The sequence below is a fragment of the Nannobrachium achirus genome (genome assembly GCF_963921795.1).
Source record: "Nannobrachium achirus genome assembly, chromosome: 12".
Lineage (NCBI taxonomy): Eukaryota > Metazoa > Chordata > Actinopteri > Myctophiformes > Myctophidae > Nannobrachium > Nannobrachium achirus.
Window position 1 is genome coordinate 65,911,764 of NC_137832.1, and position 17,016 is coordinate 65,928,779.

Genomic DNA, 17,016 nt, shown 5'->3' on the forward strand with positions numbered 1-17,016 from the left:
ATAGACCATTGTCTGACCTGTTGACTACTGTTAACAGCCTGTATGCTTATCAATAGACCATTGTCTGACCTGTTGACTACTGTTAACAGCCTGTATGCTTATCAATAGACCATTGTCTGACCTGTTGACTACTGTTAACAGACTGTATGCTTATCAATAGACCATTGTCTGACCTGTTGACTACTGTTAACAGCCTGTATGCTTATCAATAGACCATTGTCTGACCTGTTGACTACTGTTAACAGCCTGTATGCATATCAATAGACCATTGTCTGACCTGTTGACTACTGTTAACAGCCTGTATGCTTATCAATAGACCATTGTCTGACCTGTTGACTACTGTTAACAGCCTGTATGCTTATCAATAGACCATTGTCTGACCTGTTGACTACTGTTAACAGCCTGTATGCTTATCAATAGACCATTGTCTGACCTGTTGACTACTGTTAACAGCCTGTATGCTTATCAATAGACCATTGTCTGACCTGTTGACTACTGTTAACAGCCTGTATGCTTATCAATAGACCATTGTCTGACCTGTTGACTACTGTTAACAGCCTGTATGCATATCAATAGACCATCGTCTGACCTGTTAACTTCTTTAGCGCAAGCAACGTGTGCGTGAAGTAATTAAAATTGCGTTCAATCACCAATGCAACACTGAGTGTAACGCCCAGGATTCAAGCCCGGGTCTCTTAACCGCTAGACCAAAGGAAATCCACCTTTAATCCAGGGGAGATATTTTGGGCGTGTCATTATACTGTAGCTCATTCCTTCTCAAAGGGTTTGGTGCCAAGGACCACCTCTTTGATATGTAGGCTACCAAGGACCACCTCTTTGATATGTAGGCTGCCAAGGACCACCTCTTTGATATGTAGGCTATCAAGGACCACCTCTTTGATATGTAGGCTATCAAGGACCACCTCTTTGATATGTAGGCTACCAAGGACCACCTCTTTGATATGTAGGCTACCAAGGACCACCTCTTTGATATGTAGGCTATCAAGGACCACCTCTTTGATATGTAGGCTATCAAGGACCACCTCTTTGATATGTAGGCTATCAAGGACCACCTCTTTGATATGTAGGCTATCAAGGACCACCTCTTTGATATGCAGGCTGTTTGGCTGTGGACCCGGTTAGAAAATAGCAGATGTACAAGATCCTCAGATCTGCTATATTTGAATATCCCACTTTTAGATGGATCAAGTTGTTTAAATGATTATGATGCAATGTTAATTACTTTACCCATTTGAACCCTCCCCCAAGGACCCCTGGGGGTCCCCGGACCCCACTTTGATGTCTACGTCCTTTATCTATCTATCTATCTATCTATCTATCTATCTATCTATCTGTCTATGTCCTTTAAACCAGAAGAGGCAGTTTGCTGTAAATAATAATCCCCCCCAAAAAACAACAAAGTAACCAAAGTCCCTGTGGCTTTCATTCTGTATATTTTCTCAGACGTTCTTAAATTCACCACCAAAATATCAAAAGAAGTGCATTTATTTTCCATAAGAAAAACAGCCCTGCTGATGCAACACGGGTGGACTGGGAAGGCTAAAGGGATTAGATGCAGAAAGCGTGGATATCTCCACTACCTTCCAGATATAAAACAAAGCCAGATACATCAAGCCAAACAGGACAAAACAGGACAAGTCTGTCTTCCGTGCGTGAATTGCTTTTGGCAAAAAGAGGGAAGAAAATAATAAAAAAAAGAAACAAGGGGGAGGGGGGAAGGGGGAGAGGGGGAGGGGGAATGTCCTCGGGCGATTTCTGTCGGTACAGGATGAAAGGGAAACGATTTCATTTTCCAGTGACTGTTCCTCCGTAGCGCTGGCAGCAGCATGGAACCATCACTGGGTCTGCGCTCACCTAGTTTATACAGCCCAGCCCCAGCCAGTGGCGTCAGTTCAGCAAAAGCTAAGGTATGGCAACATGAATGGTGCCTTCACGCGCGTGCAAGACACCAGGCATGTTGCCATACCTTAGCAACAGGCATGATGAATTTATTTTAAGGAGTACATTTTATTTGTTCCCCCCTGTAGCCAAGGTGTGGCAGCTGCCATACCTTTGCCATAACCAAATAACCCCTCTGGCCCCAGCCATCAGAGCCTGCCTCTCTCGGTGTCTCTCCGTCTTATAATCAGTTGTGGATGTGTAATGAAATGCATAGGCTAGGCTACCTACTAGAGTAGCCTACACTATACTATGTGTAATGAAATGCATAGGCTAGGCTACCTACTAGAGTAGCCTACACTATACTATGTGTAATGAAATGCATAGGCTAGGCTACCTACTAGAGTATAGCCTACACTATACTATGTGTAATGAAATGCATAGGCTAGGCTACCTACTAGAGTAGCCTACACTATACTATGTGTAATGAAATGCATAGGCTAGGCTACCTACTAGAGTAGCCTACACTATACTATGTGTAATGAAATGCATAGGCTAGGCTACCTACTAGAGTATAGCCTACACTATACTATGTGTAATGAAATGCATAGGCTAGGCTACCTACTAGAGTATAGCCTACACTATACTATGTGTAATGAAATGCATAGGCTAGGCTACCTACTAGAGTAGCCTACACTATACTATGTGTAATGAAATGCATAGGCTAGGCTACCTACTAGAGTATAGCCTACACTATACTATGTGTAATGAAATGCATAGGTTAGGCTACCTACTAGAGTAGCCTACACTATACTATGTGTAATGAAATGCATAGGCTAGGCTACCTACTAGAGTAGCCTACACTATACTATGTGTAATGAAATGCATAGGCTAGGCTACCTGCTAGAGTATAGCCTACACTATACTTACAGTACTCTAATGAAATGCATAGGCCTACTAGAGTATAGCCTACACTATACTTACAGTACTCTAGTGTTTTGAATGACTCTGCAGCTTAAGCGTGAATGTGTGTGAATGGGTGAATGTAACGCATATTGTAAAGTGCTTCGGATACGCATTTAACACTCGGGTGACTGAAAAAAATCACTTCCACTCTTACTGCATTTATCAGTCAAATTGACAGGTAAATTCTCTCCCTTTTGGCCCAGGAGAGCAACACCACCTCCCCTGCTGCCAGCGGGGGTTCTATTGTCTTCCAAATGTGAATTAGCATTTCAATTGACCTTCAAATGGGGAGCGCAAAAGTTGTAAAATTCTCTCTTTGCTTCTGGGAGGGGGAGGAATGGGTGAGACCAGTCTTTATGAATATACTGTATGTCTTGAGTATTTAGGAAAAATCATGGAAGGGGAAATTTCTGAGACCTTCACGGGGAGAGTTATTGCACTTTGCGATCTCAAAATGGTCAAAATGACCTGTTAGTCACCCGTGTGTTAAGGGTGCGTTTGGAAATGCGCATTCAACGCATTGGTGTGCCATGTTGTCGTTCGTTTATTCGGTGCACTTGGTGCGTTGTCGTTGGGAAATCCAGTGCCCGGCGCACCGGGTGTGTTGAGTGCACGCAGCGACCGACCCTACTCAGAAGATGGGGTTTGACGGTGTGGTGCGTCAGTGCAGTGTTTTGATTGGTTGGTTTTCATGGCCGTGTCTCGAGCGCTTCTCAGCTGTGAACAATGGAGGAAATGACCACAAAATGCAGCTTTTGCAGCTTAATTGGTCGTTTGGGCTTGATAGTTTCACACACATCAACGTGTAAACTAACAGCAGGTACGACAATGTTATGAATTACATCTCCTTTCTTTCAATATCAACGTTACGTTAGCAACTGCTGCTTTTCACAAGGTTTTCCTTCAGAGTTCAAAGTGAAAAAGCTCACAGCTGCCTCTTAACTGGTCGTTGGTAAATAAGCCACACTGAATGCAGTCTACAACGTCACCGCCCACTGCACTCACTACACTGAGCACACACTTGGTGCGCACCCAAAGAATTGGCCACGAGTATTTATACTTTGACTCAAGTACGGGGGGTGAGTACTTTTGTCCACCACTGTCAACTGAAAATGAATTTTGATCGCGGACCTCATCTTACGCTAGTTTGTTTCAGGGAACAAGATTTATATCGTTAAAATGTTTCCAAAATTATCAATGTTTTCCAAAAAAGGATCCAGATCTTTTTATGTTCAACTGGTTGATTGGTACCCTGTGTGTGTGTATATATATATATATATATATATATATACACACATATATATATATATATATATATATATATATATATATATATATATATATGTTTTGGGGACCCCCACATTGTCCAGTGTACAGTACAGTGTACAGCAGGACTGACATTGGACAGGATCCATCGCTGGGTCCGTTCCCACCTCATTCTTTTCACGGCCATCTGCCCCCCCCCCTCCCCCCCCTCCCCGCACCGCTGCATTAGCCATTGTAGCTGCGTCTTATAATACGCTGCACATTGATTAGCAATGCCCTTACGGTAATAAGCAGTAAATTAAACAGCGAGCTGTGGTCGCTCCTCGCCGAGAGCTTGGCTGTTTAATTAGTAAGCCAAATAGGAAATCAAACTGAAAGCAAAATCAATATATGTAGGCTAGGCTAGGTATAGGGGGAAGAAGTACTCGCATGTTTTACTTGAGTAAAAGTATCAATACTGCACGCAGTATAAGTCTAGAATAATACACAATGAAAACCGGCAGTGTTAATTGAACTCGGAAGGAGAGTTCCAAACATGATGGAATAGACCCGCGGAGGGGGTCGATTTGAACTCCTCCGAGTCCAATTAAGGGCGAAGGTTTTGTACTGTGTGCAGACGCTATACTTCAAAAGACCTGTGTCAGTGCGGTCTCTCTAAAAGGTGCGGTCTCTCTAAAAGGTGCGGTCTCTCTAAAAGGTGCGGTCTCTCTAAAAGGTGCGGTCTTTCTAAAAGGTGCGGTCTCTCTAAAAGGTGCAGTCTCTCTAAAAGGTGTGGTCTCTCTAAAAGACCTGTGTCAGTGGAGGTGCGGTCTTTCTAAAAGGTGCGGTCTCTCTAAAAGGTGCGGTCTCTCTAAAAGGTGCAGTCTCTCTAAAAGGTGTGGTCTCTCTAAAAGACCTGTGTCAGTGCGGTCTGTGTCAGTGCGGTCTCTCTAAAAGGTGTGGTCTCTCTAAAAGGTGTGGTCTCTCTAAAAGGTGCGGTCTCTCTAAAAGGTGCAGTCTCTCTAAAAGGTGTGGTCTCTCTAAAAGGTGCGGTCTCTCTAAAAGGTGCGGTCTCTGTAAAAGGTGCGGTCTCTCTAAAAGGTGCGGTCTCTGTAAAAGGTGCGGTCTCTCTAAAAGGTGCGGTCTCTCTAAAAGGTGCGGTCTCTGTAAAAGGTGCGGTCTCTGTAAAAGGTGCGGTCTCTGTAAAAGGTGCGGTCTCTCTAAAAGGTGCGGTCTCTGTAAAAGGTGCGGTCTCTCTAAAAGGTGCGGTCTCTCTAAAAGGTGCGGTCTCTCTAAAAGGTGCGGTCTCTGTAAAAGGTGCGGTCTCTCTAAAAGGTGCGGTCTCTCTAAAAGGTGTGGTCTCTCTAAAAGGTGCGGTCTCTCTAAAAGGTGCGGTCTCTCTAAAAGGTGTAGTCTCTCTAAAAGGTGCGGTCTCTCTAAAAGGTGCGGTCTCTCTAAAAGGTGCGGTCTCTCTAAAAGGTGCGGTCTCTCTAAAAGGTGCGGTCTCTCTAAAAGGTGTGGTCTCTCTAAAAGGTGCGGTCTCTCTAAAAGGTGCGGTCTCTCTAAAAGGTGCGGTCTCTCTAAAAGCGGCAGCGCTGAGATAAGTTGTCTCCAACAGGCTTTTTGAACAGGGTTTATGAATCCCAGGAGACTGCATGGCTCTCTGTCTCTGACCTCTGACCCCTCTGTCTGAGCTACTGTACATGGTTATTCCTGTCACATGACACAGTGCTGGGGGCATACATTAAAGATCAAAGCAAACGGTGGAAACAAGGTGTCGACCCCCGCGGGGCTCCAGTCAACGTATAAGAAGAGAGTCCAGGTCAAATATCAGTGAACATAGAATAAAAAACATATCAGTGTATTTGAAATGGGGCTCAAGTGGTTAAAGGACAACCTTGCTTTGTTTTACAACAAGGGTTTGTGTTCTTTCTACTATCATTGCTGCCGTTGCTGTGTGTAGTTAGTCTGGGATCACTTCACTGTTCGGGGTTTGATCTGGCCTGGAGCGGAAACCACTCTACGTCATGTTGTAGTTCTTAAAGGAAACCGCTCTACGTCATGTTGTAGTTCTCAAAGGAAACCACTCTACGTCATGTTGTAGTTCTCAAAGGACTACAATTTGGCCGTAAAGATTAAACCGGATTCAGTTTTAATCCAAAATAATTCCCCTGCGCTCAAGGACATTTAGGGCCTACTTAATAATACCTTGTTTTGCTTTTGAAAAAATTGTTTGGTATATGCATGATTTAGACCAACTGTTATTGACTGGCAAGACAACACATAGGCTACTGGAGCATTTTAATAGAGATTGGGGAAACAAACGGGGGGAATCAAATCAAACGGCCCATTGTAAACGAACACCACACTGTTAAATATTACCAGGATCTCACAATACTTTACATTATTATTTCACAATATAATACTGTATTCTGAATATTACTGTGTAATCACACCATCATCTGTGATAACACAACAAATGACTGTACTCTAAATTGTTATCAGGATTACACAACACTTTACAATATATCTCACAATAAAATATTGTGTTCAGAATGTTACTGTGATATCACAACAAATTACTTGTACTGTGCTGCATTGTGGGATTACATTTCAAATTTATATCCATTGTGAGAGGGAAAGCAGTGAACTGATGGTGAAGATGGAATTATGAAATTATGAAGTCAATTTCAATTCAAAGGAACTTTCAGAAGTCATGTGAAGTTCATAACATTGCTCTGATAAGGTAAGTCACGCTCCTTTTTTACCCCCTCCACCTTAATGACAACTAGTTGTGCTTTCGCGTGTGGTTCAGTCTTGCTCCAGCAATGTATGTGTGCTGCAGGCTCTGAAGTAGCACTGCTTCCCTGCTGACGTGCGCCTGTCGAGCGGCAGAAGACACCCAAGCACACCGGTGAACCGGCACCGAGCGACGCGCGCCACTATGAGCTTGTATATCTGCTATTAGTTAAAGCGGTGTGTGAGGGAAACACACATTTAAACTGTCGAGTTAAATGTGTATTTCCCTTACAAACCACTTCAACTAAATAGCAGATATACAAGCTCATATTGGCGCGCGTCGCTCGGTGTATACGCCAAGCCGTTTCACCAGTGTGCTTGTGTGGTTTCTGCCGCCGATAGGCTGCACGTCAGCGGGGCTTATTTATATCATGTCGGCTGCTTACTAGCTAGCGGACCGCGGTAGAGAACGTTCCCTGCCCGGTTCAATACGGCCGACGCGCGTGGAAGAACTCCCCGCGACGCACGAGTTACAGACCCACACGGGTCCATTTGGTTCCTATATCTATCATTTAGCTGTGGACCATCTGGAACTCCATCACTCGGACGCGATAATGACCGGACACTACTTTGAGAACCACAGACAATCCTTGTGTCAGTTGTACGTATCCTTACGCCGGGTCCATTTGGTTCTTCTCAACTATATCAATGATAATATTTGCACCGGGGGAGGTTTTATGCTCCAGTGTGGCTAAAAGTTGCTGTTGTAAAAGCAACCGATCCACAAGCCAAGCGTCACGACACATGGGAGCCTGTAGATCATTGGTTTTCAAAGTGGGGTACGGGACCCCGCAGGAGTCCTTCAGGGAGTTCCAGGGGGTCCCTGGCTAAATTATAACAGGTCCATTTTGTTCCATTTGTACATTCTGAGAGTTAAATTAACATATATCATCTCAGAGATAGAAATACCATTACATATGTCCTGGGGGTCCTTGAAATTAAAATGGAATCACTACAGAGCCTTCAAAATCTTCTCTTATGGGGGTCCCTGGCGTATATCTTTTCAAATGGACGTCCACTGGCTGATAAGTGTTAAATTGGGGTTTGTGGAACCACAAGTTTTGAGAACCACTGCTGTAGAGATGGTCTATATTCGACGGGTGACACCATCAGATTAATGATTGATCATTAGCCTACCTGTGGTGTCTACTGCAGTAGGAGCTTAATTTCCGTCAAAAATCCCGTCATAAGTATAATGTCCTTAAATCTTTATGCATGGATTAAATGTATATATTTAATTGCCTACATTAAAACTTTGTTTTGACTTTGATGGAATCTCCTCGCCCAGTTGCCCCTCCCCTTTCCTCCACATGTGAGACATTATGGTCATTAGGGTGACATAGGGTGATTTTTTTCCCCTTAATATCATAATGTAAGCATACCTAGAAAATAATGTAAGTCAGAAAAATACTGGAATGTGTCTGAATAGAGATTTTATTTTTTATATTATCTTCATCAAATAATATTAAAGTAAAATAAACTGAACATTTTGGAAAGATTTCATTTATTTTAAACTGTACCAAACAGTACATGCCACAGAGTGAAAAGCCACTCTGTGGGCATAAATACATTGTGTGTGTGTGTGTGTGTGTGTGCGTGCGTGCGTGTGTGTGTGCGTGCGTGCGTGCGTGCGTGCGTGCGTGCGTGCGTGTGTGTGTGTGTATTGTGGAATGCATTTAGCATTTCACCTCTTAACAATATCACACAATGGGTATCTCTGTTCAGGTGATATAATGAAGGATGCTGTCCATTGAAGAATAAGATGGGACCACGTGATGGCTACTGCAACTTCAATCTGCAGTATCCTTCCTGAGGATGGCACTTGTACTCTGGAGTTTATCCAAAGGTATTATACTTATAGGCTACTGAAAATGTATTATACTGAATTTAACATTGCTAATAGAATTTGGCATAGAATAATACAAAGTAGATCTAATGTGATTGACAGATTGATTGAGGTTCTAGATAAGGTTTTAGAGGTCCTGGAGAGAGTTTGGTGTCAGCTTGAGATCTCTTGGGCATGGTCAATCATTGAGGTGGTTGTTGTCTTGTCTTATTTATTTTACAGCTGTGTGCCACAGCCACTGATGTGCAGATGACGGAGAAATTACCAAGCACCCCCTGCTTGATTGTCCAAGGTAGATCAAAATAAAGTGAGTTGTGTCACAGTTTGTGATGTTGCTGATCATTGAAATTCTACTCTTGTTCAATTAGCATTTCACCTCTACAATATCACATAATGGGTATCTCTTTTCAGGTGATTTAATGAAGTCTATGGCCTGGATGCTGTCCATTGAAGAGCAAGTGTGATGGGACAACACGATGGGATCATTATTGGATAGCTGTGGTTTTCGCGATCTACTACAACTTCAATCTGCTCCTGAGGATGGTGTGTGTACTCTGGATTGGAGGTATTGTAACACTGAAATTGTACTGAAGCATTGTACTGGATTGCTTGCAACATTGATACTTGAATGTTACTTACTCTCAGTACTACTTTCTTTCTGTGGTGTAGGGCAGGGGTTTTCAAAGTGGGTGACAGGGTGCCGCGAGATCATTTGATAATATTTGAAATGTATTTATTTGGACAAATATTTAGTATCATTTAAACTTGAAGTACAGTTATTTTCAGTCAGTTCTAACCAAAATGGCTATTATCTCAACGTTTTCCTCTCAACCTAATCACTTTTCACTAGTTTAGTACATTTTATGGATGATAAATACAAAACTAACGGTTTTGGACATAAAAGGTTTCCACCCGACAACGATGATATGCTATAAATATAAGGTGCTGGGAGTGAAAATTATAATGTAGGGGTGCTTCGGATTAAAAAGATATTTATGGGGTACCCTGAGACAAAAAAGTTTGGGAACCCGGTGTAGGGTTTACTTAAGGGAAAGGGGAACTGCTGCATGTGCCTTGTATAAACGATGCAATATATGTTTATGTGAAAGTAAAAGTTGTTGTCTTGTCTTATTGTTTACAGGTGCTTCATGGGCATTAACCCTGAGAGAGGCTCCAAATCGAAGAAGCGTGGCGTATCAACCCACACGTGAGCACACTTTTGAGACAACTTGTGGACTTTGAATGGTCGATGGTATTCAGGACTCCAATATGAGACACACTCATACGCATTTGAGAAAACTTGTGGACTTTGAATGGTCGATGGTATTCAGGACTCGAATATGAGACACACTCATACGTGTTTCAGATGCCCTACTCTTGTTTGTCCAACTCCACCAGCCATTATTCTTATCTGGATATGTAAAATTGCCAATATTCTTTGCTGATGCCCTGTCACTTCATTCAGCAATGCTCGCCTCTTCTGTCTCGGCCTGCATGTTAGCAAGGTGCATACTGTAATCATTAGTTTGCTTTGTTCTTACCACTACTGTGTTGCTTTATACCTTCAGGACTTATGTGACTGAGTGCAAAGTTGAGGTGTACTTCACATACTTCGTGCCTGCTGAAGTGTGTTCATATAACACACAGGAGGGTTGCCAGATTTCTCCCCAAGTTGTGAAGGCAACCTCCATTTGTGTTATATGGACACATTTCACCTCTGTTCCAGCTGGCATGAGGGTGAGTAGATGAGTTATTTTGCAGTTAAAGGAACAGTTCACTCAAAAGTGAAAATGTTGTATCTACTCACCACCATGCTGATACAAAGTCAGGTGAAGTTTTTTTTAGTCCACAAAATCACTCCTGGAGTTTCACAGGAAAACAGTGTTGCAGCCTCCTAAATAACTAAAGTCTATGACAACCAGTTTTCAAACTGGCCTCCAGACACCAGACCAAACTCCAGGAGTGTTTGTAGACTTAACACTTCTACTGAGTAAAGGCTTCATGTGTGGTTCTTCTTTGTCCATTTGAAATGTTGCACTTTGTATTGGAATTGTACAATAAAAAGTTTAAATGAATGAAGTTGTTTTTCCTTTCTTTTTTTCTTTTAGCATGTTTGTGTATGTATGGTAAAATCACAGTTAAGGCCCATTCCCACTGAGCCAGATAACAGATAAAAAAATCTCTTTCTTCAGATATTTTTCCATTCAAAGTGGATGATAGATAGTTAGATACAGATAAAACAATATCTGTCACAGATAAAAGAAATATCTGTGGCAGATATTTTTTATCTGTATCTACCATCCACTTTGAATGGAAAAATATCTGGAGAAAGAGCTTTTTTTGTATCTGTTATCTGGCCCATTGGGAATGGGCCTATAAATTCAAATTTACAATATTTTACTGTATTAGATACAATTTACTGTAAATTTACAGTAAATTACTGCCTACTGAGCTGCCTTACATTCACAGTAATAGTGTAAAAATACAGGCAACTACTGTAATATCACAGTAAATAACTGCAATACATACTGCTAAATCACAGTAAATTACTAACATTTCACAGCTGTGAAATTACAGTAATTTACTGCGCAATATTTACTGTGAAAATTACTGTGAAAGTAATGCAATTATTAGCCAGTAATTTACTGTAAATTTACAGCGAATTATTTTACAGTGCAGGCTTTCCCCCAGAAAGCCTGGTGAGGCGAGGTTAGCGTATAGTAGAGTCATGGTTTACCCCACGCTTCCATTCCAAAGATGCAATCTTTCATGGGCAGAGTGTTACTGTAAATAGTAATAAAGAAATTGCCGGCTTATTGTGTCTAAAAAGACATATTTAGCCACTTGTAAGCACACCCCCGACCACTGAAATCTGAATCGCTAAAATGTCTAAAACGATAGAAAGCAGTAAATTAAATCATTATTTTTACCTGATATGATGGAGGCCAGGCGGAAGGCGTCGGGGTGGGTTAGGGTTATTAGGGTATAGGGTTAGGGTTATTAGGGTATAGGGTTAGGGTTATTAGGGTATAGGGTATAGGGTATAGGGTATAGGGTTAGGGGTAGGGTATAGGGTATAGGGTTTACCTGATATGATGGAGGCCAGGCGGAAGGCGTCGGGGTGGCGTACCGGAGCGACGGGTTCGTACGGAGACGTCTCGTAGAACTCTCCTCCTGAAAACACAACAGAAACACAAACGATTCGTCACTTTGATGTACTGTGTTATTGTACTGGTATTAACAGAATCCTCAATATTTATGAACATTTAAACCACTTTTCATTTTCACCTTATTTATTTTTATTTTGTATATTTTTCAAAGGTTATTGAAATAGTACTTTCACTTGATACACTAAGCAGGGTATTCATTTACGGGGGAGAAAAAAAGAAGCAATAAAACATTAAAAAAAGGCATAAAACATGCAGGTTTTCTGCTGGTTTGTTCATCACGTCTGCAGTCCCACATAAACACGCAGCGCTGTTTCTTTTACTTTCTTAAATTATGTCTAAAAAGTGGAAAAGTACAGTTAAAAATAGCGAGGACATTATTTTAGGATTTAAAGTCTGTGGTGGTGATGGGTGTGTGTGCGCGTGCGTGCGTGTGTGCGTGCGTGCGTGCGTGCGTGCGTGCGTGCGCGCGTGTGTGTAAATTTGTGGATACTTCAAACTTCACAGAGTCTTTTTTTTTCCCCTCCAGCGCTGAGCTTTCAAAGCCACACGTCAGGGTGGGAGTGTGTGTGTGTGTGTGTGTGTGTGTGTGTGTGTGTGTGTGTGTGTGTGCGTGTGCGTGTGCGTGTGTGCGTGTGTGTGTGTGTGTGTGTGTGTGTGTGTCAGGGTGAGAGTGAGGAACGTTATGTATTTATGAGTTATCTGCTTAATAACGGACGACCACTGAAGGTTGCTTGGATGCAGAGGTTTAAAGTAGAACTACTAGTCTTAAACCTCTTATCTCAATGTTTCAACTTTGTGTTTTTTCATAAATTAGTACATTTACTTAAGTATTGTACTTAAGTGTTGAGGTATTTGTACTTTAAATGAGTATTTCCAGCTTTCAGTACTTTTACTCCACTACATCTCGGATCCAAATATTGCACTTTTACTCCACTACATTTATTTGAAAACTTTAGTTACGGGTTACTTTACAGATATAAATGATTATATTATAAACAATAATGCACTTTAGCCCCATTCTATACCTTGGCTATTTGAAAATAGCCGATCTACAAGCTCACAACGCGTTGCATCGCAACGCGTTTTAATCTTGTAGATCTGCTATTTTCAAACATTTTGTACTTTTACTTTTGCTACTTGAAGTACATTTTCATACCAATACTTTTGTACTATTACTCAAGTACATTACATCAAGTATATTTTGAATTATGGACTTTTACTTGTAACAGAGTATTTCTACATTGCAGTATTGATACTTTTACTTAAGTAAAACATTTGAGTACTTGTTCCACCACTGCCTTCTTGATCAAACGAAAGCGTCACACGAAAGAATCAAAGGTAGCAGATCTACAAGCTCTAAACATGGAGCGAAGCAGCGCGTTGTGAGCTTGTAGATCTGCTTATACTTTCTGCATAATACTGTTACCTTTGCATTGTGGTATGGGTTAGGGTTAGGGTTAGGGTTTTATTGGTCACAGTAAGTGACCAGTGTTGCCAGATGTTGAGAGGGAAACAAGCAACCAGGTCTATGACAACTCTATCAAATATATTTATTAATTAACGCGATGCGGTGAGTAGTCGAAAGAATGACTCGTCAAAAGAGCGAGATTTCCCTGTCAATTGTGGGGGTCTTTGACATGAAAACGGTTGACAGCCACTGGTTTCAACAATAATACAAATCTAAAATGGAAAAAAAGCCCAAATAAGCAACTACACTTCAGAAACGTCCCCAAATAACCTCAACCCACAAACTACCAATATTTACAAGCGACTTTACAGAAACACAAGCCAAAAGTCGCTTATAATAAGCAGACATGGCAACACTGCATGTGACTGGCTCTCCTGACATCAGATGTACAATGAGAGATCAGTCATGTCAGAGACAAGCTATCAGAGATAACATATCATAAGATATCATAAGATATCATAAGATATCATAAGATATAAGATATCATAAGATATCATAACTTATGATAAGATATAAGATATCATGCTATCAGAGATAAGATATCATAAGATATCATAAGATATCATGCTATCAGAGATAATAAGATATAAGATATCATGCTATCAGAGATCAGTCATGTCAGAGACAAGCTATCAGAGATAAGATATCATAAGATATAAGATATCATGCTATCAGAGATAATAAGATATCATAAGATATCATAAGATATCATGCTATCAGAGATCAGTCATGTCAGAGACATCATGCTATCTGGGATCCTCCACTGATTCCAATAAAAAGCAGACACTTTTACCATCTCGTCTTGGCTTTAAGAGTCTATAATTGGAATTCACTTCTGGCTGGTGTTAAGAGTAGCTTTTCCCGAAGAAGCTTTCACAGCCAAAGTGTTAAAACATGGCTCCAGGCTAAACAAACATCTCATGGCTAATATGTGGATTGCATTTGATTGTACAGCTTAATGCGTAATTTTAACAAATGACACCATATGCATATGGCCTTCCACACTCTGATGTCCCCCCAGTGTCTGCTGCATATTACACTGTATAATATGAATGATATTACTGCAGATTAGAGCCCATATGTATTCATTGTAACCTGCCAAGTGACTGCAGATGGAAATGTGCCCAAGCAGAATCTGGCAAAACACTGCAGTAACAGTAGCTAGCGTTCTACTGTATAATATTTATTATATCAGTAATATAATATTCATTATATCAGTAACAGTAGCTAGCATTCAGTAACAGTGCACACATAGACATCAAAGGGGGCTTGAGCCCCTGCCCTTTTATCCATCTGTAAAAAGTATCCTCTCCAGACCATAAATGCAATTTTCACTATGTTGAAAGAAATGCAAATGCCCCCTCTTTCCATGCCATACCTGAAGGCAGCATTCAAGAGAACTGCCTTGTCCAAACTGAACTTGAATGCAGCATCTTACGTTGAAGAATTGCCCTCTCTGTGTAGAAATCCATTAAGCCACATCTCCAGTATTGACTTGGTTATGCTTAGTTCAGTTTGGTTTCACACACCGAAAATAGCAGACCTCCAAGGTCACAACACAACGCGTTGTGAGCTTAGAGGTCTGCTATTTTAAAAGGCCATTTGGAAATTCCAGCCTCTGCCTCTCTAACATTCTCTGCACGTCCCTGTCACAGGAGGTGTTGGCGTACCCAGGACTGTGCCCGCTGTGCCCGCTGTGCCCGTTCTCCACCACCAATCTGAAGACAACACCATTTAAGCCAATTAGAAGGTAAGCAGTAGTGGAATATCACTGGCACATGATTCACAAGACCATTTTGTACTTAATGTGGTGCAACAAACATTTGTAGCACTTGTGGCACCCCCTATGGCAGGGGTCTTCAACAGGGGGTCCGGGACCCCTAGGGGGTCCTCAGAGTTACTACAGGGGGTCCTCCAAATCTTCCAATCCTTTTTATATTAACAACTTGAACCCTAGTGTCCATATTCTGAGAACTGTAGCCAAAAATAGCAGATCTACAAGCTCGTAGAGTACAGAGTGAAAGGTCAAGTTTATTAAGTTAATTAAATATCTGAAAACACAAATTGACATGAATCCAAAATACACTGATGATTGATGATGCTGTGAAACGATGAAACAATATGGAATCTATGAACAGGTTGTGGGGGTCCCTGCTTCATCTCTCTCTCAACTAAGGGTCCCTGCTTCATCTCTCTCTCAACTAAGGGGTCCCTGCTTCATCTCTCTCTCAACTAAGGGGTCCCTGCTTCATCTCTCTCTCAACTAAGGGGTCCCTGCTTCATCTCTCTCTCAACTAAGGGTCCCTGCTTCATCTCTCTCTCAACTAAGGGGTCCCTGCTTCATCTCTCTCTCAACTAAGGGGTCCCTGCTTCATCTCTCTCTCAACTAAGGGGTCCCTGCTTCATCTCTCTCTCAACTAAGGGGTCCTTGGCCTGAAAACGTTGCCCTATGGGTTGAAGTGAAATGGCCTTTGTCTCTGTATCTTTTCACACCAATCAGGCTGGTCCAACAGTTGCTCTCAGACGCCGTCTGTACGAAGACAGATTGAAGGTGAATCTGCATAAGTTCTAATTGTTTAGACCTTTCTGCCACCGGGAGGCAGCGTCTTGTGTGTCAGAATACGCACATCTTGTGTGTACCATAGAGTTATAATAATATATTATAATCTATGTGTGTACCATAGAGTTATAATAATATATTATAATCTCTGTGTGTACCATAGAGTTATAATAAGACCATAGAGTTATAATAAGACCATAGAGTTATAATAAGACCATAGAGTTATAATAAGATCATAGAGTTATAATAAGAAGGTGTGTACAGCTGAATATGCATACTTCCTGAAACTATGACATTGCCGCAACCGCATGCTCCGAGCCCCGCCTCCAACAACATCAAACATATTGCCTTTGTGATACTGAGCACGATGGGGCTTTCCTCCCTCCCACACTACCATCGTCAGCAACAAGTGGAGATGGAAAAAAGAATGGCAAAAAATAACATTTCTCTCTTCTTCTCTCTTTTTGGTGTGTTGTGGCAGCTTTACAGCGCCACTCACAGGCCTGGCATACAGTATACAGTATACCAGTAAGACTCCCTAATCGGGAGATAAGCGACCGTCAGGTCACATACACAAACTTTAGGTAATGGTAGCCAATCAGGAGGGAATATGGGGAATGGGACAGATCCATGTTGATGACATGACTGTAGAGAAACTGTGTACCGATTTGTGTGATTTTAGGGCAAAATCTGTAGCAGCAGTGTCCAAAAATTTGTTTTGCAGACTTCTTGAGACGATTCCGTCTGTACGGTAAATGTTTTGAAAACTTCTCAGTGAATCGTCTTGGTGTAAAAGGCACCTCAGACTGCAGGAGCTTCTAAGGACTAGAGGGGCGGACACAACACACACAGCGCTGGAATCCAACACTGGCTCCCTATTGGTTAACTGATCTGTGTGCCTCGTAGCAAACAGGTCAGAACCCTGACCTCACAACATCAGCCACGCCCCCCTGCACTCTGATTGGTTGAGGAACTGGAAGGCTGACATGCTATCTGTGAGCACCTCCTCTGATTCCAATAAAAACATTTTTACTATCTCGTCTTCACCAAGAGCTATCATATC

At 41.7% G+C, this 17,016-nt stretch overlaps 1 protein-coding gene across 1 annotated transcript in view; it reads right to left on the reverse strand.

The window, feature by feature from the left end:
* The window catches only part of LOC308295802 (GDNF family receptor alpha-2-like), a gene marked incomplete at both ends in the record, with an annotated part of 317,858 nt that overhangs the window by 221,182 nt on the left and 79,660 nt on the right, over positions 1 to 17,016 (reverse strand). Inside the window, one exon of the mRNA XM_080738851.1 lies at positions 11,843 to 11,929. Within this exon, the coding sequence (XP_080594977.1) occupies positions 11,843 to 11,929 (87 nt within the window). The remainder of the gene's footprint in view (positions 1 to 11,842; positions 11,930 to 17,016) is intronic.